General features: G+C 51.5%; 2 protein-coding genes across 2 annotated transcripts; both read right to left on the bottom strand.

Moving 5' to 3' along the window:
* Positions 1 to 221: 221 nt before the first annotated feature.
* LOC128944231 (C-C motif chemokine 7-like) lies at positions 222 to 1,779 on the bottom strand. The gene is made up of 3 exons (XM_054287405.1): positions 1,710 to 1,779; positions 1,016 to 1,133; positions 222 to 321 (listed from the first exon to the last, which is right to left on the bottom strand). Exons 1-3 carry the CDS (start codon positions 1,777 to 1,779, stop codon positions 222 to 224), a joined length of 288 nt encoding a protein of 95 aa, XP_054143380.1.
* Positions 1,780 to 3,180: 1,401 nt separating this feature from the next.
* On the bottom strand, positions 3,181 to 4,336 carry LOC128944263 (C-C motif chemokine 4-like). The gene is made up of 3 exons (XM_054287461.1): positions 4,264 to 4,336; positions 3,418 to 3,532; positions 3,181 to 3,286 (listed from the first exon to the last, which is right to left on the bottom strand). Exons 1-3 carry the CDS (start codon positions 4,334 to 4,336, stop codon positions 3,181 to 3,183), a joined length of 294 nt encoding a protein of 97 aa, XP_054143436.1.
* Positions 4,337 to 24,624: the final 20,288 nt, after the last annotated feature.

Here is a 24,624-nt window from a genome sequence, read left to right as displayed (position 1 = left end):
TGGCCCTTTGGGTTTCCTGGACTGTTCCTGGGAAAATTGACCCTGGATGTGATCCATTTTCTGCTCAGGATTGACATCTCACTCCAGCTGCAGGTTTATTTACAAGAGGGTTTATTGAGTGCAGGGGAAGGGGACAGAGCCAGCTCTGTAAATTAATGACACAAAAAACACACACAGAGAATTATGGGGTACAATTAAATAGAGGTTTGGGGAAGGCAGCTTCACGTGGAGGTGCTGTTTGGATTCTTCTGCTTCCTCAGGTACTCCTGGAACCATTTCTTGTCTGGGTCCACACAGACCATCCCTTTCAGCAGCTTCACACTTGGGGGGGAAAAAGAATATCCTGGGAGTCAGTCTGGGGGTTCCTGCAGCATCCTGTCCCCCTTTTCCCTGCCAGGGCTGACTCTTGGCCTGCTGGCGGCACAAATGGGGCCATTTAGGGCTGTTTGGGTCAAGCAGGGAGGGAGGTGAGTGTGAAGAGCCAGGTGAGGACAGCCCCACCGCAGCGCCTTGTGCAAGGGTGTCACAGGCATGTTTTTATGAAAACCCTTTCTTAAGATTTTTTTCCCTTCTGAGAAGCTGAGAGGCCTCAGGGACAAAGTGTAAACAGTGGTTTTCTGCTGCTGTGGAATGCAACAGGTGGATCTGTGATTGGTCTCGTGTAGATGTTTAGAATTAGTGACCACTCACGGCAGAGCTGGCTCTCTCTCTCTGTCCGAGCCACAAACCTTTGTTTTTCATTTCTTTCTATTCTTAGCTTAGCCTTCTGAGATGGAACTTTTCCTTCTATTCTTTTAGTGTAGTTATAATGTAATATATATCATAAAATAACAAATCAAGCCTTCTAAAACATAGAGTCAGATCCACGTCTCTTCCCTCATCCCCTGTGACCACTGTCACACAAGGGACTAATTTTGGGGAGTCCCCAGCAATGGGGGTTGGTGGGGAAGGAGGGTGAGCGAGGTGAGGATGGGCTGGACGGGAGGAAGGCTGGCTGGGAGCTGGGGTTACTCACAAGACAGCCCTGTGTGTGCAGGTGGAAGGTGTTTCCAGGTAGCCCATGATCCTGGACTCTGGGATTTTCCGGTGGTAGAACATTTCCTTGGAGCAGCACTTGGCTCTGAGGCTGCGGACTGAGAGCAGGAGGGAGGGTTCAGTGCTCTCCCTGTCCTGGCATGAGGGCTCTGGGTTCTACTCCTTCTCCCTCATCCCACAAAGGGAGCATCTTGCAGCCCCAGGGGTGATGCTCTGCCCCAGGGTGTGAGCACCCTGCCCTTAGAGCTCCCCAGCTGGCACTCTGGGCCTGAACCAACCCCATTTTTACTCAATTTTTACTCCATTTTTACCCCATTTTTACCTGGATTTTGAACAAATCCAGGCCACCCCCATGCTCAGACAGCTGGAGCATCTTGCAGCCCCAGGGGTGATGCTCTGCCCCAGGGTGTGAGCACCCTGTTCTTAGAGCTCCCCAGCTGGCACTCTGGGCCTGAACCAATCCCATTTTTACTCCATTTTTACCCCATTTTTACCCCATTTTTACTCCATTTTTACTCATTTTGAGCAAATCCAGGCCACCCCTATGCTCAGGCAGCTGGTGATGCCCCACAACCCCACAACCCCATCAGGAGCTGAGCTCTCCTCCCCTTCCCCAGCCCCAAATCCTATCAGAGGGAAATCTCAGAAGGGAAAATCTCCCTGCTGGTACTTACAGGACATGCCCTGGCTTCCAGTCCAGGCAGCTGCCAGCAGCAGGACGAGCAGGGCCAAGGAGATCCTCATGTCCACCCCGAGGTTCTGTCAGCACCAGCAGCTCTGGTTCTGCTCAGCCCACCAGGAGCTTTCTGCCCTCCTGCCTGCAGCTCTGGGTGATTTATACCAACCCCTGCCAGGCTTTCCATGACAGCTCTGAACCGTCCCCGTGGAAAGAACCGGTTGGATCTCTCCATGAGGGGCGAGTGGTGAGGGGAAATTCCTCCTGGCAGCCACTTTGGCCACCGTGACACCCCTGGGTGCTGAGAGGTGTGGGAGAGGCTGGTGATGCTGGGCTGGGAGTCTATTTTGGGTTGGGTTGTGGCCAGCAGCAAAGAGCACAGGATGATGCTCACACTTGTGAGTTCCTGTGCAAAAACCACTCCTTGCCATTGGCTCTGGGGCCTCGGCTTGCTCTGGGGTGGTGGCCGGGTTTGTTTCTCCATCTGTCACAGACATCTTTTATGAAAAATCCTTTCCTTAGGATTTTTCCTCCTGAGAAGCTCAGAGGCCTCAGGAACAACATGTAAACATTGATTATCTGCTGCTGTGGAATGCAACAGGTGCATCTGTCATTGGTCTCATGTGGTTGTTTCTAATTAATGGCTCAGTCTCTCTGTCCGAGCCACAAGCCTTTGTTATCATTCCTTCTTTTTCTATTCTTTGCCAGCCTTCTGATTAAATCCTTTCTTCTATTCTTTTAGTATAGTTTTAATATAATATATATCATAAAATAATAAATCAAGCCTTCTGAAACATGGATTCAGATCCTCGTCTCTTCCCTCATCCTCAGACCCCTGTGAACACCGTCACATCCATCACCCATTGCTGGGTGGCTCTGCCACTGTCACAGCACCCATCACGTTTCCTGGTGGCATTCCTGGTGTTTTGGGCTGCCTGAGATCCCCCTCTAAGTGAATTTGGGCTGTTAATTGGGATGATGGATGAGGAGCACAGGAGGCCTCCTCCCAGCCATGCTGTCCCTCTGGTTCCTCCCCAGAGCCCTCCTGGGTTTGGTTTGGCCCCATTCCCCCCTGGACACCCTCACAGAGACCTGGCTGAGGCTCCAGCTGTTCCTGGCTCCTTGCTGGTCCCAACACCTGGGCAGGAAAGGCGGCAGCAGGACCTGCCCAGGCCCCAGAGACTCGCACACACAGATGTTTGCACGTGGGAATCGCGTTTAATTCTGGTCAGAGTCGACAAAAAACAACTGAGGAGCTGCTCCCCCTTCACCCCAGCCTGCTGCAGCCTCTCCATGGATCACAGAGTGTCTGGACACTCCATCCTGGTGGGCTGGAAAAGGCTGGAAAAGGCCTCCTCCTGTGGTGAGGGTCATGGTGGTGGGGAGGATGTCCCTTGTGAGCTGCTCCATCCAGAAGTGTCCCCTCTGCCGGTGTGGTGTCCCCCACGGGGCTGTCCCCAGCCACCCCACTAGCTGGGGATGGAGAAGGAGCTGACTTGGAAGCTCTGCTGGTACCTCTTGACCCACGGCCTGCTGGCCTGCGTGCAGATCTCCTTCCCGTTCCTCACCCTGAAGCTGGGGCACAGAGGGGCTGGGGTCAGTGGAGACCCCAACCCTGAGCTCCTGAGGGGCTCAGGGGGTCAGGATGAACCCAGCAGAGCAGGGCAGGGGTGTGGCAGGGTGCAGGGTGGGTTTGGGGTACTCACATCACAGCCTGGTGCGGGCACTCGGGGCTGGTGGGGTAGCAGGCCACCACGTTGTCCCTCTTGATCCTCCTGGTCTGGAAGTTGAAGCAGCACTTGTCTGGCATGGCTGGGGCTCCTGGGGGGGACAGCACAAGCCTGGCTCAGTCTAGAGACCCCCAACCCCTCCTCAACCCTCCTGCCATGGCAATGGCAGCTCTTTGGGAGGATCCCCTGCACTCTGTGCATGAAGCAAACCCGACCCCACAGCCCTCGGTTCTGTCCCTGAGCTCCATCCCTGGGTTCTATCCCTGGGTTCTGTCCCTGTTCCTCCCATCCCAGGGTTCTGTCCCTGTTCCTCCTATCCCAGGGTTCTGTCCCTCTTCCTCCCATCCCAGGGTTCTGTCCCTGTTCCTCCTATCCCTGGGTTCTGTCCCTGTCCCCCATCCCTGGGTTCTGTCCCCATTTCCCAGCCCTGAGTTCTGTCCCTGTCCCTGAGTTCTGTCCCCATCCCTTGGTTCTGTCCCCATCTCACAGCCCTGGGTTCTGTCCCTGTTCCTCCCATCCCTGGGTTCTGTCCCCATTTCCCAGCCCTGAGTTCTGTCCCTGTCCCTGAGTTCTGTCCCCATCCCACAGCCCAGGATTCTGTCCCCAATTCCCCATCCCTGGGTTCTGCCCCCCTCTCCATCCCTGGGTTCTGTCCCTATCCCCATCCCAGGGTTCTGTCCCCATCCCAGGGTTCTGTTCCCATCCCCATCCCTGGGTTCTGTCCCCATCCCAGGGTTCTGTTCCCGTCCCCATCCCTGGGTCCTGTCCCCATCCCTGGGTCCTGTCCCCATCCCCAGCCCCTGGGCTGGAGGCAATGCTCACTCTGAGCCAGGCTGTGCCAGCACAGCGTGCAGAGGATGAGGAGGGCACAGAGCACCCTGGACGCTGTCCCCATGCCGGGCTGTGGCAGTGGCTGAGCCGCCTGTGCTGGGGCCAGCCTGCCCCGGCTGCTTTTATGGGGGATCCATGGGGGAGGGCCTGGCCCCTGCCACGTCCCAAAGCACAGAGGGAAAGTGATACTTCATCCCCTCATCCCCTCCCCAGCCCTGGGAAAGGAAGAATGTGCTCCCAGGCCGTGCTTCTGGCACTGATGTGCTTGGGATTTTTCCTGAGCTCCAGCCCCCAGTGCTGGGGCTGATGGACAGGCTGTTCCCAAAGCTTGGCTCTGCACCCTGAGCCCCTGGGCAGGCTGTGTCCAGGCCTCGTGGAGGGGAGCTGAGAGGGTTTGGGGATGTCCTTTGGATGGGTCAAGGGACAGGCAGGGTCTCCCATGGTGCCTGTCCTTCCCCTGCCCTGCAGTTTTGTATCCTGGCCCTTGGCACCACCAGCCAAAAAACCCCTTTACTCCTCCACCACAAAAAAACCAGCCGTAGAGAAACCACAAATCATAGAGAAACAGCTTCTGCCTGGTTGCATCAGGCACACAAACCCCTCTGTGCATTTTTGGGGGTGTTTGGGGCCCAGGGGGAGGACGGGCAGGTGGCTGCGCTTCCCCGCTCTCGGTGCCAAAGCAGCAGCTCATGTTCTTGGCCGTGCTGGGCTGGGAAAGAGAGGCCAGAGAGGGAATCCCTGGTGGATTTTGCCTGGCTGCAGCTGTCAGAAAAGCCCCTTCTCCCCCCAGCCCTGCAGATCCCAGGGCGCTCCCCAGCTGCCTGCAGCTGGCGCAGGAAGGGGAGCAGCGGGAGAGGCAGAGGCTGTGCTGGGAACGCTGAGAGATCCTGGGGTGATGGGGACACAGCCCTGCACAGAATCACAGATCCTCCAGGCTGGAGGAGACCTTAAAGATGAGTTCAACTCAGCCCCAACACCTCAGCTAAACCCTGGCACCCAGTGCCACATCCAGGCTTTGTTAAGCACACCCAGGGATGGGGACTCCACCACCTCCCCAGGCAGAACATTCCAGAACTTTATCACCCTTTCTGTAAAACCTTTTTCCTAATATCCAACCTGTATTTCCCTTCATGCAGCCTGAGTCTGTGTCCTGGGCTGCCTTGGGGTGCTGCTCCTGGAATGGGAATGTGTGACCGTGTTCACAGGGGTCTGAGGATGAGGGAGGAGATGAGGATCTGACTCTGTGTTTCAGAAGGCTTGATTTATTATTTTATGATATATATTATATTAAAACTATACTAAAAGAATAGAAGAAAGGATTTTATCAGAAGGCTAACTAAGAACAGAAAAAGAAAGAATGATAAAGGTTTGTGGCTTGGACTCTCTGTCCGAGCCAGCTGACTGTGATTGGCCATTAATTAAAACAACCACATGAGACCAATCCCAGATGCACCTGTTGCATTCCACAGCAGCAGATAATCAATGTTTACATGTTGTTCCTGAGGCCTCTGAGCTTCTCAGGAGGAAAAATCCTAAGGAAAGGATTTTTCATAGAAGATGTCTGTGATAGGAATGGGAATTCACTCTTCTCCAAAGCCGCTTCCCAGAAATCAGCCTCAGTTTTTTTGGGATGACAGTGAGGTGCCAGGGGACGCCCCAAGGGTGGTGGGAGCAGAGAATTGGGGTTTGTCTTTGTCTGGCAGGGCTGAGCACCTTTTGTCATCCCCCAAACTCCCAGTTCATCCCTCCTGGGGGAGCAGAGACGTCTCTGGCTCTGCTCTGGCCCAGCCCTTGGCTCGCCTTTCCCTGACTGGATCCATCTTTTCCCTCATCCCTTTTCCTACCCCCACGCACCGCAGAGCTCCTGCTGCAGCTGGGGCAAACCCGGCCCTCTAAGCGTAGAAAATGTTCCCTGGAAAACAAAAGGAAGGGGAACAGACAGGATTTATTGGCCTGGGAAAACCCCTTTTGATGATTCCAAGGTAAAATTCCGAATGCAGCAGGCAAAGAAGGCCGGGAATGACATTCCCAGCTCATCAGTGTTTGATGCAGAGAAGGGCAGGGACATGGGCAGAATCTCTGCTCTGGGGTGCCCCAAAAGTCCTCTGATCCCACAAATTATCTGGGCTGGAAAACATATTTTTCCTCCCTTTATTCCCCTGTTTCTGTTGCTATAGGACATGAAATAAAACAACACAGACATCCAGCTCTGTAAAGTAAAAAAGAAGAAAGTTTAATTTCTAACTTTAATATTTACAGGTTTCCAAAATGACAGTGGATTAGAAGATGACAGTGCTACCTCTCCAATGACACTAAATAAATTAACTAATTAATTAATTAACAATTAATTAATATTAAAATTTGATAATAATTATTAAAATTATTATCAAATTTTAATATTATTAAAATTTATATTAAAATATTATTAAATTTTTCTTCCTCCATAAAAAAATACAAAACAATAAGCTATTTACGTAGAGTGCGCAAAAAAAAAATTCGTTACAAAAATACAAACATCAGAAGGCTTAGAAAAAAAATTGAAGAAAAAACAAAACAATATTGTTTCTTGGGGGATCTGTGCTTGCACTCCTAGCTCTGGGTGTGAGACTGGGACACACAGGGATAGCCCGGGACAACCCAGGAATGCTGCCACCCCCGGGGCAGAGCTGCTTTTCCACCCTGATGCTTTATCGATGCTTTATTTCCCTCTCAGCTGATCAATAACCCCCGGGGCAGCTGCTGCAGCTGGGGCAGCCAAAGGGAGCAGAGCTGCTTTGTCCGGTCAGGGCTGTTTCCAACAAGGATCTGTTTGATTTCTTCTTCTCCCTCTTTTTGATTTTTTTCTTCTCCCTTTTCAAGCGTGGTCGGGTCAGCTTTTCCATCTGACGCTGAGGTAACCACTGAATTCACGCCCCGTTGGTGCTATTTCCTTTTTTAAAAGTCCTTGTCCGGCCCCAGCCACGCAGGACTTCCCCAGCTGCTGCAGAGATGGTTTCTGTCACCAAAAAAATGTCCCCGAAAATAGGTGTCCCCTTTGTCCACTTGTTAAAAACCCCAGTCATTTGTTTTTAAAATTTTGAAAGTTTAATAGTAATAAAGTGGTTATAAAAATAGTAATACAATTAGAGTAATAATAATTTTGACAATTTGAATTAGGACAAATATGAGACAACAAATAGAGCACGAGCCCGAAAAAGGACCCACGTTAACAAAGGATTAACCCTTAAAAGCAATTCCCTGTTGCATATTCATACACTTCATACATAATGCATAAATTCCATTAAAATACAGGATTCTGTCTGGTCATCGTCAACTTCTTGCTCCGAATCCTAACAGTGCCTTTGAGGTGGGAAGAAGTTCATTTCTTCTGATAAGAGAGCAATAAATTCATTTTCTCTGAAAGATTTAGGTGTCCTGTGGTTGATATCTCGCCGCCAATCCTTTCTTTAAAAGAAGCATCCTACATAGCATAGTTTCTATTTTAACAATTTTTATAACCTAAAACTATATTTAACACAGTGCTTAAGATAATTAATACAGCATTACTTTCTAAAACAACACATATAATATTAATTTTAATATTTGTGAAAAGCCAATCATAAAATACATGCATTTTTCACACCACCCACATCCGTGCAGAGCCCAGCTGGATTCTGCTCTCAGAAAGCACAAAGTGGAGATGTTTTGGGGTATTTTTTTTTTTTTTGTCCAAGGCATTGCCTGGCACCCAGCTGGCCTGAGGCTCCTTCCTCCTGTGGGATTGAGATGGAATGAGTGCTGCCATCCTTTTCCAGGGGAGACTTCACCAGGAAAATCACAGCTAAATCCAATTTTAGATGTCAGTCCTATGAGAGGAATGCTGAGCATGCCACAGGTGTTGCTGAAAGGAGAACCTGGTCCAGGCTTGGACCAGCCCATGTCACCCTCACCTCCCTAATTCAGGCTCAGAGACAGGTTGGGAGCGATGTTCCCACCTGTGAGAAGTGGAAACACTGTGAAAAACATAGCATTATGTGGCTTTGGTGTCAGTCTCTGGGGATTCGGGCTCCTCTCTTGATTTTGGAGCTGTGTCCCCACATCCTGCTGGCCCAGAGGGAGAGCAGCCCCAAAGGAAAGGGGTTTGAGCCCAAAACAGTGGTGGGGACTTCAGAGAGGTGAAAAGTTCCCATTTGGGATGATAATTGCTGTCCCAATCTCCTGAGGGAAGGGGTTTTGTGGTTGTCCTCTTGTCCCTGGGCACAGGGCAGGGATTTTGTGGTTGCTCCCTTGTCCCTGGGCACATGGAAGGGGTTTTTGGGGTTGTCCCCTTGTCCCTGGGCACAGCACAGAGGTTTGGTGGCTGTCCCTTTGTCCCTGGCCATTCCACCCTCTCTCGGCTGTCCCGAGCTGAACTCTCCCCTTCCCCGCACATCTCCGGGTGCTCACTGACTCACTTCCCGTGTCCTTTGGCCCCGGTATCCTGGCTGCCCCCGCAGGGACGGCCCCGGCTCCTCCAACGCTGATTTCACACCCAACTCCTCTGCCTGAGATTGCCATCAGGGCTGGGCTGCTCGGGCTGAGCAACCCTGGCCTTTGAAAACCCCGAGTTCAGAACTCAGATAAACCCAAAGCCTCCTCTGACTCCTGATCTGCAGCCCCATTCCTGGTCTGAACCCCCATTCCTGATCTGCACCCCTATTCCTGATCTGTACCCCCATTCCTGGTCCGAACCCCCATTCCTGATCTGCACCCCTATTCCTGATCTGTACCCCCATTCCTGATCTACAGCTCCATTCCTGATCTGCAGCCTCATTCCTGATCTACAGCCCCATTCCTGATCTGCATCCCCATTCCTGATCTGCAGCCCCATTCCTGGTCTGCACCCCCATTCCTGATCTGTACCCCCATTCCTGATCTGCAGCCCCAATTCCTGATCTGCACTCCCATTCCTGATCTGAACTCCCATTCCTGCATCCCTATTCCTGATCTGCATCCCTATTCCTGCAGTTTCCACTCTCCTCATGATTTCCCAGCAACCCGAAAGGCACAAAACAAGAAAAAGAAAGATAAATCCCAAACCAAAAAGGAAGATACTCATAAAATCCTCTTCACCCAGATGCTGGGATCAAAACTAATCCCAACAACCCACACTGGCAGCTCTCTGGGTTTTCTCCAGGCTCCAGCCCCAAGGCTGGGCAGTGCCCATGGGATGCAGGGGATGGGTCAGGGGGATCAGCATCCCCAGGGTTTGGGGAATTCTCTTTCAGCCCACCCGAGCTGGCCCCGGCTCCCCGCGGTGCTTTCCCAGCTATCAGCAGCTCCGATCTGCCTTTGTGGCCTCGGTGACCTTTTTCACACGTATTTTCTGCCACCGCCTGACCAGGGAGGAAAAGACACCCCAAGGGAGATGAATTCATTTCCTCCAGGCCCACCCCGAGGTGTTTTCCTTGAGAATCTTCCCCTGGCATCGCTCCGAGCAGGTGAGGTGGGGTGGGTGGAGCCCCGGTGGGGACTCCCCTTCCCCCGGGCTGGAAATTCCCCCGAAATCCTTCCAGAAATATCTCCTGGGCTGGGAGTGGGGAAGGACCTTCCTGATGTCCGCAGGAGTTTGCTGCAGGGAACATTCCAGGTGGGAAGGGTTGGAATGGGACAGCTCAAAGGGGATGAGGGAGATGGTGGGAGTGAAGATGGGGATGAAGATGGGGATGGTGAAGGGGATGACGAAGGGGATGAAGATGGGGATGATGGGGATGAAAATGAGGGTGAAGATGGAGATGATGAAGGGGATGATGGGGTTGAAAATGAGGGTGAAGATGGGGATAATGATGGGGATGATGAAAGGGATAAAGGATATGGAGAAGATGGGGATGATGATGGGTATGATGGGGATGAAGATGGGCATGATGGGGATGAAGATAGGGATGAAGATGGAGATTATGGGAATGATAATGGGGATGAAGATGGAGATGATGAAGGGGATGAAGATAGAGATGAAGATGGAGATGAAGATGATGAAGAGCATGAAAGTTGGGATGAAGAGGGGATGATGAAGGGGATGAAGACAGGGGTGAAGATGGAGATGATGAAGGGGATGAAGATGGGGATGATGAAGAGGATGAAGAGGAAGATGGAGATGAAGATGAAGATGGGAATGATGGGGATGAAGACAGATGGGGATGAAGATGGGGATGAAGCTGGGGATGAGGCTGCGGATGATGGAGGAGATGATGAAGGGGATGAGCACCAGCTGTGCAGGGCTGGGTGAGCCCTGTGTCCCTCTGTCATTTTTGGCCCCTCAGGGCGTTCATGGCAGCAGCCCAGCCCTGACCTGGGTGTGGTGCCAGCCCCGGCTGGGCACGGGCAGGGTTTGGGGCGCAGCAGCAGCATCGGCGCTGGAGCTCCTTCATCCATCCCAGCCATCCCTGGATGTTGTTTTCCCGGCGTCTGGCACAAGATGTCAGTGCTGCCCCGCGAACGGCTCTCGGTGCTCTTCCTCCACACGGCGTGGCCGGGTCACGGTGCTCATTGGGGGTCCTAAATCGGGGTGCAGCACCCCAGGGTACGGATGTACCCGTGGGGACCCACTGGGGCCTCTCCCTGCTGGTGGAGAGGCTCCTAGAACAGCGGGTGATGCTCAACCTCCCCTTTGGAGGCACCCAGACACCTCCAGAACCACAGGAATCATCTGGGGAGAGATCCAGGGGAAAAGAAGCTGGGGATGAAAGAGCCCAAACCCTCTCCCAGCAACACGTGGCAAAAAGGGGGGGAAAAACTCCCTCAAAAGAGTGTTGACAAGTCTGGAGACTTCTGGGACCTTGTGTGACCAGGAAAATAACACATCAAAGACCCCCACGTCCGCCTGAAGACAGATAAAAACTCCGAGCCAAATGTTCTATGAATATTTAACTACCATCAATATTTAATGAGCAGATAGAGGGAGATTAAGAGCACAGGGATCCATTCTCCCTGTTTGCTCCAACCCCGCTCTCGGGGTGCTGGGGGCTCTTGGGGTCACACTCAGTGCCAAAATCGGGGTGCAGGGACCCCAAAGGAAGGGAGGGAGCCCCCCCAAAAAGGAAAGGTTTTGTTTTCCAAGCCTCACTCAGAGAGAACTCTTGACCTGGGTGTTGTAAAGCCAAACCAGCCAGCCAAGGAAACAGCTAAAAGTCTTTTTGGAGAGTCAGGATCCAAAAAAGCATCACTGCCCATCAATGGATTGGCTGCTGAGGGCAGCAAACGCAGCTGGAGAGTGCAGAGTGTGGGTCAGGATCCAAGCTCCAGCTTTTCCAGGGGGCAGGGAAAGCTTTGTGGGATCGTGGTGCTGCTGGGAGTGCTCAGTTTGGGATGCTCTGTGGCGCTGGCCTCGGTGGGGGTGAGCTGGAGGTGACTTCTCCTCTTGCTCTGGATCCATCATGGATACATCCATGCTCTGGATCCATCCAGGTCCATGGATTCATTCTGCTCTGGATCCATCCAGGTCCATCCTGGGTTCATCCATGCTCTGGATCCATCCAGTCCATGGATTCATTCTGCTCTGGATCCATCCAGGTCCTTTCTGGGTCTGTCCATGCTCTGGATCCATCCAGGTCAATCTTGGATCCATCCATGCTCTGGATCCATCCAGGTCCATGGATTCATTCTGTTCTGGATCCATCCAGGTCCATCCTGCGTCCATCCATGCTCTGGATCTGTCCAGGTCCATCATGGATCTATCCAGGTCCATGAATCCACCCACTCTGGTTCCTACCAGGTCCATCACGAATCCATCCTGCTCTGGATTCATCCAAATCCATCATGGATCCATCCAAGTCATCAATCCATCGTGCTCTGGATCCATCCAGGTTCATCATGGATCCATCCTGCTCTGGATACATCCAGGTCCATCATGGATGCCTCCATGCTCTGAATCTATCCAGGTTCATCCTGGGTTCATCCTGCTCTGGATCCATCCTGCTCTGGATCCATCCAGGTCCATATTTGTCCCTTTTTGGGCTTCAAATCTCCCTCTTGCCCCGGTGCCCAGGGACCCCTCCAGCTCTTGGCCACAGCCATGGGGACAGGGAGGTGCCTGCCTGTCCCCATGCCTGTGTCTGAGAGCTGGAGGGGTTCCCATCTCTCATCTCTCATCTGCTCAGCCTGGATTTAGAGCCCATTTTTTAATGGGATTTCCCTTTTTGGGAGCTGCCTTGACTGGAGGGGGCTGGAGAGGGCAGTGAGAGCCAAGCTGGGATGGGTTTTCCCTGTGCTGCGGCCAGGACATGAGGGATGATGGATGTTGTCATCTTATTGCAGGGGTTCCATTCTGTTGTCTCCTTATCACAAAAGTTCCAAACCTTCTTGGTGTTCCTCGTGGGCATCTCTTCAGAGCACTGACTCTTTCTTTTTCCAAGGATGTTCCAAGGAATATTCCAAGGAATATTCCAAGGGATATTCCAAGGGATATCCAAGGGATATTCCAATGGATAGTCCAAGGATGTTCCAAGGAATATTCCCAGGGATATTCCAAGGATATTCCCAGGGATAGCCAAGGGATATTCCAAGGATGTTCCAAGTGATATTCCAAAGGATGTTCCAAGGGATGATGCAAGGGATATTCCACGGGATATTTCAAGGATGATCCATGGGATATTTCAAGGATGTTCCAAGGGATATTCCAAGGATGTCCCAAGGGATATTCCTAGGATACTCCAAGGGACGTTCCAAGGGATGTTCCAAGGAATATCCCAAGGGATATTCTGAGGGATATTCCAAGGATGTTCCAAGGAATATTCCAATGGATATTCCAAGGATATTCCAAGGGATATCCCAAGGGATGTTCCAAAGGATATTCCAAGAGATGTTCCAAGGTTGTCCCAAGGAATATTCCGAGGGATATCCAAGGGATATTCCAATGGGCAGTCCAAGGATGTTCCAAGGAATATTCCAATGGATAGTCCAAGGATGTTCCAAGGGATATTCCGAGGGATATTCCAAGGGACGTTCCAAAGGATACTCCAAGGGGTGTTCAGCTGGCTGCTGAAACCCCTGCACCAGCTGCTTTGCCACCAGCCCAGGCTGGGCTTTATTTCCCCCTCTTGCTTTCCATGGATTTCATTTTGATTTTGAGGGAAATGGATTTATTTTTTTTCCCCTCCACCACAACACGCAGAGCTGGTTGAGCAGTGGGAACAATCCTGGAGGGACCCTCACCCTTCACAGTGAATCCAGCCATCCCCAAATCTTCTTTAACACCAAACCCAGCCCATTCCCCGCTGTGCCCCGGGGGGACGGGCATTTCTCGGGATCACTGGGGTATAAAATCGCTCCTGGGTCGGGAGGGGAGCGGGGCTGGGCGTGCAGGACCTGCTGAGCCCTGCCCCGCTCCCAGATCTGGGCCATTCACCACCACTCGAGACTTTTAGCGCCCCGAGCAACGGCGTGTTCTGCTGATGAGTTCTTTCTGCTCCAGTAATTACAGTGAGGAATTTGTCAGAACGAGCTTTCGAAAAGCCTCCTCGTCTTGTTCTGATTTTACCTGGAGTGTAAAAAGTCATTAGTACAGTAAAACAGAGGCTGGGCTCAGGCAGAGAGCGTGGCACACTCAATATGCACCGGAAAAAAAAAAAAAATTAAATTATTGTTTTTCTCTTCTCCTCAGATGGAGTTTTCCTTGATTGGAGTTAGCAGGATGAGGAGGTGAGGCTGGAAGGTGGCTGGGCATGGTGGGATGTGCTTTGTCTTTCCTGGGGTCTGCTGGTCCCCTCTGTTAGGAAAATTAATGCACAAACACCAGAGGTTTATGTCCAAAAAGGAGACAGAGGAGTCTTTTACTTTATTTGAATAAAGGGAGAGGCCGTGGGGCATTCTCCTGGGATCTCTCCAATTTTTGGAGGATGCAGCCTCCCTTTTATCCCAATTTCCCAGCCACATTTCCCTTCTCTCTTTCCCCATTGGCTGAGGTACTTGAGAGGTTCAGACTTCCCAAAACATCTGACACTGAAGATTTCCTTTTAATGTATAACCCTCCCTTTTAATTTTTAATTCTTATGGAACTTAGGGGTTTTTCTTCCCCATTGTTTCTTTCATCTCTCAATGTCTAATTTCATTTATCAGCAAACCTAAAGTTTATTTGTAAAAGATATTTGTAAAATATCTTTTTCCATTCATCAGTCAGTGGAAATATTCCCATTGTTTATATCCCAGAGCTGGTTTTATCTCCCAGCAGTCCCACAGCTTGTTCGTAAAGACAAATCCGCCATTTCTCTCACCTCTGTCCCCACTATTGGGGACAATTTTGGTTTCACCCTCTCCCAGCAGCTTCTCTGCCTTCTCTGGAGCCTGTGCTGTCCCTGGAGAGCAAATCCAGTGGAAAACTCAGCGGGTTGATGTCCTGGATGGCCCGGGGCTGCCGGTGAGCCCAGGGTGGGGAAAACCCCTCCTGATCCCAGCGTGGCCTGGAAATAGCAGCACTCCTGGCTTCAGAGCCTTGGGGCTCGGGTTTCAGGATATTAACAGATGTCAGCCGGAGTCTGGGGAGCTCAGGCTTGAAATGAGCCAGGAGAAAGGAAAAAATCATATCAATAGCACAAAAAAAAAAGTGGAGCTGAGGACGGGAGGAGTCGTGGAGTGGGTGTCAGCAGCCTCCCTGTTTTCGGCTGGGAGATGCAGCCCTCTGGGAAGGTGTTAAAAAACAGGGTTTTAAAAACTTTATGGTCGAAAAATAATCAAAATTTAGCAAAGTATAGGTGGGGTAAAGAGGATTTCTCATCCAGAGCTCTGCTCCATCTGCCTCTGTGGCACCACATCCATTCCTGGTGCTGCTTTGTCCCTGTTCTGCCTAAAACTGATGGGAACTTCCACCTCCATGGCTTTTAGGGTTTTTAATTTTTTAATAGGTTTGAAAAAAGAGGCATATCAGTCTTGGGCCCCTATCAAAGCATTTTGAGTTGTATTTAATTAAATGATAATTTTGAGGGCTGAAAGGAAGGGATGTGAGGGGGGCTGCTTGGATTTCAGGGCATTTCCAGCATCCCTGAAGGCAGCTTGGAAGTGGAGAAGGGATTTCAGGACAAAGCCTCTCCCTCTGCCAGTGTGAAACCCAAACTTGTCAGATTTCCTCTTTCTATATTTCATGAACAACTGGGTCAAGTTTGATGGTTTTGCTGTCCTCAAATCTGGTTTTAGGGCCCAGAAATCCTGGGGACTGGGAGAACATTCCCTGGAGACTCCCAGGTGCCAGACTGGAGTTTTGGGTGCTTAGGGAATTATTTTAATTTTTAAATTAAAATAAAAATTTAAAAATAATATGATATTATATGATACGATATATAATATAATATAATATAATATAATATAATATAATATAATATAATATATTTTTTCTATTCTATTTATAATATATTTTTAAAATTTAAATAACTTGGGAATTATTTTGATTTATTATTAATGCGATTAATCCACATGCACAATACCAGTTTCTGCTTTTCCTTTTCCTTTCCTGAGGAATTTTGGAGTGCCAGGGCCCATTTTTCCCTTTGCTGGACCCCAACTCCACACACCTGGAATTGCCCTGCTCTGCAATTTTCAGCACCCCTGGTAAACATTGATTATTCCCTCTGCTAAGCAATGCTGTCCCATTGATAAATATTGATTATTCCCTCTAATTAGCGACGTGTTCCCCCATATCTGTGCGTGCTGGGAAGGCAGGGCTGCCTCGTGCTCTGCTCCTGGGGTAAATGGCAGGTGAATGAGATTAGGAGCTGGGAGTGAGCCCTGCCTGAGAGCCTTAACTGGCAATTCCCAGAAAAAGGCAGGGAAATAATTCAATATCCCCCATGTGACGCCGCCGTGGTGGAGTCAGGCTCGGCCCGTGGGGCAGGGAGCCTCCAGAGGCATCCTTGATTCCATCAGCACCATGATTGGGCTGCAAACGGGGAATCAGGAGCATTAATTGGGAGATTTGGGGCTGGGAGGGGCTGTTTGCTTCCCCTCCCCTTTCACTGCTGCTGGGAGCCCCCAGAATTCACCTGCAAACCCCACTGAAGGCTGGCAGGCACCCTGAGGGCATTTGGGGTGTTTAGGGTGCCAGCCAGGGCTGGGCAGGAGCAGCTCTCACCCAGCTCCTGATTTCACTTTGCTGGAAACCCAGCAGTTCAGGGCTGGCAGGAGGGAACCAGACACTGGTTCAAGGTCAAATCCAGCAGCTTTGGCCAAAAAGCAGGAAAATAACCCCATTTTGGTGATCCACAGCATCCCAGCCCGCAGTCCCAGAGGGGGATTTTCTTTCCTGTGTTTGCCCAAAGCCAGGGCCAGAATTCAGCTGCAGTCACGGAGGAGCTGCAACCCCTCACTCCCTGATTTCCACAGCCCTCTCTCCTGGATTTTCCAACCCTTTTCCAAGCCCTCTCCTGGATTTTCCAACCCTTTTCCCCAGCATTTTCGCCATTTCCCCACTCTCCATCTTCCTGCTTCTCCCTCCATCACCAGGATGAGGAGGGGCTGAGCATCACTCAGGAATTTCCCCTATTTTACTCCCAAAAAGAGGAACAAATATCCCCTATCAGGCACAGAACCAGGAATTCTGTCTGGAGGAAAGGGAATTCAGGAATTTTCCTCAGGATAATCCCTGGTGCTTGCAGCAGCTGCCCCAGTGGGATGAGCCCATCCCAATCCATCCCATCCCAAACCTGTGCCCACAAATCCTCACCAGTGCATCCCATCCACCTGCCCACTGGTTTTACTGGGATTCTCCACCTTCCCATCCCTTTCCCAGACCCTTCAGCATCCCTGGATGAAGCAGCAGCAATGGGAGAAGGGAGAAGTGACTAAAAAAATGTTTTTAAGGACCCTAAAAGCCACTTGGAATCCTCACATTTTTCCCAGCAATAAAGCTGGGATATTACCAAAATCTCTTGCCATCAAAAGCTGCTGGTAAAACTCCAATCCATCAGTTGTGAAATTCAATATTCCTGCCAGGAATTGCTCCCTGTGTGGATCCAGGCTCTTCTCTGCCATCCCCCACTGGGCAGATGCTCTGGGATCAGATGGTTTGGCCATTCCAGGGGGTTTGGCTTTGAATTTGTGGGATTTTGGTCAAAAATCCCAGGGTGTTTGGCTTTAAAAATTTTTTTAGCAAAGGGAGGTGACAAAGGACACCCAGGACAGCACCTCAGTCCTTTTGCAGAGCCTTCCAAGGCTGTTGGATTTTACAAACCCTAATCCCATAATGCAGATATGGGGACTCTGCACTCCCAGCTCTGGGAGAGGAAGATGAGGCTGAGGAAGGATGGGATAACCCAGCAGCTGCTCCCTCTGCTCCCAGAGGGTCTGAAAGGGTTGGAAACATCAGCAAATCCCTCCCCACAGCCAGCCCCATTATCAGGTCGATGGAAAGGATCGATCAGACACTCCCCAGAGGCCCTGGGGGCTTTAATTGAGCTGTGCCCACCTGTAGCCAAACCCTGAATCATTTCTGGCCAGACACCACCGAGGGCAGGGGGAGTTTTGCTGAAAAACCTCAGAGAGAAATCATTGCTAGAAACCTTCAACAGCAGAGCTGGCCAGAAAATGCTGATTCTTTCCCCAAAGACAGCCCAGCCATTATCCCACTGGAGAATCCTCCGTCTCTCCTGGCTGTTCTCCACCCTTCCCTTGTGTGGATTTTTGGGGGCTTTTTAAATTTTGTTTTAAACAGCTGCTGCCTATTGAGCAGGAAAAAAAAAAAAAAAAACAAAAAAACCCAAAACGATGTTGCAGGAGGCTCTTTTGACCCTGCTGCTATAATTATTCCAGACTCCAGCACTGGCTGTGCTTCAAATGCAATTTTCCCCGACGCCTCCCAGTCCTGCCGGTGGCTCCTTCCCGTCGGATCCGGGTTTGCAAATCCCTCTGCACGGATTTCCCGGCAGGTTTTGCCTCTCCTGAGGGGTTTCCCGTGCTTGTTTCAGGGATATTTTGGGTGATACTTAATTCCTGCTGCCATTCCCTGATCCTGGAGAGGAAATTAAGGAGCCAAACCCATCCCCTGCTCCTAATTCTGCTTTTTCCACCCCCCAAATCCCAGCGGCCTCATTCACACAGGGGATGTGCCCCCTCCATCCCCACCCCAAGGGGTTAATCCTTTTTGCCCAGAACCAGCTGGGAAGATGCTAAACGAGCTCCTGAAAAATTCATGTTCCTAAATGCTCTTTCCAGGGGGGTCCAGGCGGGATGGGACCGGCCCCAATCCCAGCTGGGATTGCTAATGGCAGCCAGGGACGGATTTTCCTGGATCCTGTTCCCGTTCCAGCTGGGGTCCCGCATCCCCCTGGCCATTATGGGATGCCCATTAGGCTGACCCAGCTGGTTCTGCAGCTGCTCCATCGTTATCCCGCTGGACACGGCAGCCGGGAGGGAGCTCCGGGATCAGAGCCAGGCTGGCTCCGCTTTCCCGAGCCTGGAGGGCACCGGGAGCTCCGGGATGGGCAGGATTTGGGGATTTGGGATGGGTTTGGTCCCTCCTTGCTCGGGGAGATTCCCCTGGGAAGGGTCGGGGTTAAAATCCCCTGGGGGAGGCATGGAAGGAGAAGGAGAAAACCGTCCCTGCTGGTGGTGTTGGGGTTTGGGGTTTTGGAGATGCTTGGGTAGGTTTGGGGGTGCTTGGGGAGGTTTGGGGTTTTGGAGGTGTTTGGGTGGGTTTGGGTTTTTTGGGGTGTTTGGGTGGGTTTGGGGTTTTGGGGGTGCTTAGGGGAGTTTGAGGTTTTGGGGGTGCTTGGAGGGGTTTGGGGTTTGGAGGTGCTTGGGGGGTTTTGGGGGTGTTTGGGTGGGTTTGGGGTTTTGGAGGTGCTTGGGGGGATTTGGGGTGCAGCAGAGTGCCCGGCTGGGGACACAGGTGACACTTATGGGGGTGGTGGGATGCTTATGGCCAGGATCAAACTGGCCCCAGGGTACCCCCAAAAAACCAAATCAGGCTGTGGGATGGAGCAAACTGATCCCAATGCAGCCCAAAAACCAAATCAGGCTGTGCGACAGAGCAAATTGATCCCAAGGCACCCCAAGTTAAAAAACCCAAAAATACCAAAATCAAAACCAAATCAGGCTGTGGGATGGAGCAACCTGATCCCAAAGCACCCCAACAACCAAATCAGGCTGTGGGATGGAGCAAACTCATCTCAGGGCACCCCCAAAACAAATCAGGCTGTGGGATGGAGCAAATTGATCCCAAGGCACCCCGAATCAAAAAACCAAAATCAAAAAACGAATCAGGCTCTGGCATGGAGCAAACTGATCCCAAGGCAGCCCAAAAAACAAATCAGGCTGTGGGACAGAGCAAATTGATCTCAGGGTACCCCAAAAGATGAATCAGGCTGTGGGATGGAGCAAATTGATCCCAAGACACCCCAAATCAAAAAACCAAAAAAACCACCCAAAATCAAAAACCAAATCAGGCTGTGGCATGGAGTAAATTGATGCCAAGGCACCCCAAAAAAATGAATCAAGATTTAGGATGGAGCAAATTGTTCCCAAGGCGCCCTAAAAAACCAAATCAGGCTGTGGGATGGAGCAAACTGATCCAAACAAAATGGTGGCTGGTCCTCACTGTGCTGCAAATCCCCCCTCAATCCCTCCAAAATGAGGATAAAATGAGGTGCTGGTCTTCATTGTGCCATAAATCCCCTCAGCCCTTCCAATATGAGGATAAAGTGATGTTCTGGTCCCAACCCCAAATTCCCATGGCCAGCCCAGCCCTGAGTTCAGAGGAGCTGCTTTTGAGCTCACCCAGTGCTCAAATCCTACTCCAAAACTCCACATTTTAATTTTTTTTTATTTTAAACCCAAAACAAACAGCAAGCCAAGGAAAGAAACTCTCTTGTTGGCCTCTGTGTCTGCCAAGATAACCAACCCTCCTAACGAGCTGCTGTAATTAGGTGCTTTGATTCCCTGGTGCTGGAGGAAGGGGGTGCTCATAAATTCCCTGGGTTTGGAGGATGTTGGGATGCTCTGTTTCCATCAGGGATTTCTGGATGCTCACAAAACAGTGATTTAAACATTGGGGAACCCATCCTTGGTGATTTTTCCCTCTCAAAAATAGAGGTAAAAGCAGAAATGGAGAAGTTTCCCCATGGGATAAACAAATTTTTGGAAGGAAAAGGGAAATAATGTCACTGCTGGTCTATTGAGATGTTCTCCTCTGAGACCCCCTCCCCAACCTCCAACTTTGATAATATTGACTTTTTAGATCAGCTGAAATATTAAATCCCTCCGTTCTACCCCGAAATTAATATTTTAATAGTATATAAAAGTCGAGGCAGGGATGGAGCCGAGCAGTAAAAGTGAAATGAAACATTTTTATCTCGCAGGAAGGAGCGGCTTTGGCGCCACTGCTTTGCCTCTTCCTTCCGCTCCTTTTATGGGGCTATTAAAATATTCATTTTAATATTATAAATATTGCATTCAATACCTAATGTGCCTTTGTACTCTTTGGGGCACCCAAAAGTCAGACCAATTTGCTGGGATGTGCTCAGGAGTGAAGTATTGAAGTATTTCAGCCCTGGTTTTTTTTCTTTTTCCACCCATTTTTTTCTGGGAGGATGGAGAACCTTGGAGTGGCCTCTGGGACCAGTGACAGAGCCATGGATCCACGGAATAAATCATTAATCCAGCTGGACAATTAATTCCAATAAAAGGCTTTTCCCCCCCCCCCCCCCCCCTCCGTCTCCTTAGAAATAATCACATAAAATGAATTTATGGCAATTACGGGATTCCTCTATTTCTGTCATTAACAGAACTGTAGAAAGGGAGGGCTGAGGATACAAATGGATTTCTGGAAGGGAGGGAATTGGGATGTATTTTTAATCGTGTTTTAGGATCAGCCACTCAGGATTCAGCTCTGGGGCAGGGCTGGGGTGCTCCTGCCACTACCAAGGAATTTCCCTGTGTGCATTATTGGAAAATAATGGGAAAAACAGAGGCTTGGAGTGAGGCTTTCACTCACCTGACACATCCCCAGGGCTGGTTTGGATTAATTCTTTGTGGTTTATGAGGGATTTATCTCCCTTGGAGGGTCCTGGGGGTGAAAAAGAACAACTCCAGGTGTGAAGCTCAGCGCTGGCTCTTGGCTTTTTTTGGTAAAACCCCCCAAAAATGGGGTTTGGGATGTATTTTCATGCATCCAGAGGAGTGGTTTGCACACCAGGAGCTCTCCTTGCTCTCCATGGATTCATCCCAGCAAAGCCTTGCAAACAGCAGAGCTGGAGAGAGAGAGGCCGTGCCTCAGTTTCCCCAGGAAAAGGGGACGTGTCTCGCTCCCGGTGCCACCCCCGGAGGTCCCCTGGCAGCAGCGACACCTCCAGCGCGGCTCCCACAGGGATTAGGGTGATTAGCGCCCTGTTATCCCAGCGATTAGTGGGATTAGGGCAGGTGAAACGCCGGCCGGGGATTATTGCCGGGATGGAGAGGCCGGCGCTGCTCCCTGCCCGAGCTGGCACCGAATCCTCCGTGGGGTTGGGGTTTATCCACGTGGGAAGCGCCTCCAGCCCGTCCCACCCTGCTCGGTGACAATAAATGGGGTGACAGTGGGGTTTTGGGGAGTGGGGTCCGTGGGGTGAGTGGGATGGAGCTGCTGGCCCGGGGGGGGGGCGGGATTTGGGAATCGCCATTTGGGAATCACCGTTTGGGAATCGCCATTTGGGAATTTGTCCAGACCAAATCATGCCTGGACATCCCTCCGTGGCTTTTTTGGGATAACTGCTTGGAAAATCCATCCGGAAGTTTTTCACCATTTGGGAATCACCATTTGGGAACTTGTCCAGACCAAATCCTGCCTAGACAAGCCTCAATAGTTTTTGGGGTTTTTTTTGGGATAATTCCTTGGAAAATCCATCCAGGAGTTGCTCAGGTGGGTCACCACAAGGACATGTGTGGGAATCACCATTTGGGAATCACCATTTGGGAATCACCCTTTGGGAATTTGTCCAGACCCAATCCTGCCTGGACACCTCTCAGTGGGTTTTTGGGGATAACTCCTTGGAAAATCCATCCAGGAGTTGCTCAGGTGTGTCCCCACAAGGACACGCAGGAATCACCATTTGGGAATTTGTCCAGATCCAATCCTGCCTGGACGTCCCTCAGTGGTTTTTTTTGGGATAACTCCTTGGAAAATCCATCCAGAAGTTGCTCTGGTCAGTCCCCATAAGGACACATGGGAATCACCGTTTGGTAATCACCGTTTGGGAATTTGTCCAAACCCAATCCTGCCTGGACATCCCTCCGTGTTTGGATTTTTTTTTGGGATAATTCCTTGGAAAATCCATCCAGGAGTTGCTCTGATGGGTCCCCACAAGGACACCATTTGGGAATCACCATTTTGGAATCACCATCTGGGAATTTGTCCAGACCTGGACATCCCTCAGTGGGTTTTTTTTTTGGGATAATTCCTTGGAAAATCCATCCAGGAGTTTTTCAGGTGGGTCTCCACAAGGACACGTGCGAAATTGTTCTGGGGTTACATTTTGCCCTTCCCTGCCTCAGCTCTTGCAGAAATAAGGGGATTTATCTCTGGCTTTGCTCCTCACTCGGGAGAGATCCCAGCCCACTCCAGCCCCCTCCAATGCTGGAGTCATAAATAAAATCCAGCTGGGGTAAAAATACTCCTTTCTGTAACGGCTGGAAAAAAATAAAAATCTCCCAGCGGTGCTGCCAAGAACCTGCCAGAGGCACGGCGGGAACGCGGGAGGGATTGCACCCAAACATTCCTCTTTAAAAGCCTCATCCATCAGTGGGAAAAGCATCCCGAGGCGGGGAAGGACAGGGCACCATCCTCAGTTTGCCAGGGCTCGTTCTGGAGTGGGGAAATTGAGAATTTGTCCCACCTGGGCAGGGTGGGGAGGAGATCAAGGGCTGGGTGGTGCTCAGCTCGGGAGTCAGCCCTCCCCTTCCTGAAGCAATTGGGAGATTGGTTTATAAATTATGGGATTTTTATGGAAACAAGCCTGGAAGGTGGCGGGGCTGCTCCAAAACAATTCCTGCAGAATTCCAGGTGGCGAGGATTGAGGCACATCCCATCTCCCTCCTCCTCCTCCTCACCCTGGTGTTGTTCCCAAAGCTCTCCCAGCAGCACCCAAAGGTGCTGGGGACCCTCGGGGGGATCCATCCTCATCCTCCTCATCTTCCTCAGCGCTGCGGGGCCGCCTCTTCCCGGGGGCATCCTCAGCTCCTGTCACTGCTCAAGGTCAGTCCCATTAATTGCCGTGAATTATTTGGGCGTTAATGGAGATGTCTTGTGCACTTCCACCGCTGAGCGAGGCTGCCAGGAGGAACGTGCTGGCCGAGCTTTCCTGGGAAAGGGAGATGGGGGGGGAATGGATGGAGCAGAGCAGGGAGAGGGGAGGCACCCGGGCTTGGTGTGGGCAGGAAAACGCAGCCAGCCCTGGTGGGAATGGGGTTCAGCCCTCAAAATGCTCTCACATTCCTGTTGGGAAGTTGAGGGGAGTGTGGCATTCCCAAAACCCCAACTCTCCCATTGCTCCAGCAAGCTGGGATAAGGGAATAAAGGATAAGGGAATCCCTCCCCAGCCGTGCCAGGAGCATCTCCAGGCCCTATAGGAGAAAATCCCAGGATTTTCTGCCAGGTGTGGAGGGCACCAGGGGGGCACAGGGGGCCCCCAATACCCCCAGCCTGTGTGCACAGCCAGGAGGGGTGACAGGGCTGATCCCCTGGCTGGCACAGAGGGGACAATGTGCAGGTGTGGCACAGAAGGGGACAATGTGCAGGTGTGGCACAGAGGGGACATGCTGCAGGTGTGGCATGGAGGACACACCTTGATTGTGCCCCTGCACACCCTGCAGGTGGCATGGGGGGACAATCTGCAGGTGTGGCACGGGGTGGGACACGGTGCAGGTGTGGCACAGGGGGGGACACTCTGCAGGTATGGCATAGGGGAGGACACGGTGCAGGTGTGGTACGGGGGGGACACGGTGCAGGTGTGGCACAGGGGAGACAATCTGCACGTGTGACACAGAGGGGACAATGCGCAGGTGTGGCACAGGGGGGACATGCTGCAGGTGTGACACGGGGAGGACACACAGGTGTGGCACAGAGGGGGACACGTTGCAGGTGTGGCACTGAGGGGACAATCTGGAGGTGTGGCATGGAGAACACACCTTGATTGTTCCCGTGTACATTCTGCAGGTGTGGCACAGGGGCAGCCAGGCTGGCCAAACGCGGCTGCTCCTCCCCGCACTCCCCTTGCCCAGGAGGGCTCGGAACCCCCCAGATTTCACCACGCCTGGGAGAGGGAGGAGGAGGAGGAGGGAGTGGAAGAGGAGGAGGAGGAAGGCGCCTCCCCCTGCCGCTCGCTGGCACCCAGCGGAGCCCGATGCGGCTCGGGCCGGGCGAGCGGGCACCGGAGCGCCCAG

Source organism: Melozone crissalis, unplaced genomic scaffold (genome assembly GCF_028551555.1).
Source record: "Melozone crissalis strain CALT ecotype California unplaced genomic scaffold, PUWL_Pcris_2 ptg000057l_1, whole genome shotgun sequence".
Taxonomy (NCBI): Eukaryota; Metazoa; Chordata; class Aves; order Passeriformes; family Passerellidae; genus Melozone; species Melozone crissalis.
Note: the sequence above shows the minus strand (reverse complement) of the source record. Positions and strands in the feature narration are given on the sequence as shown.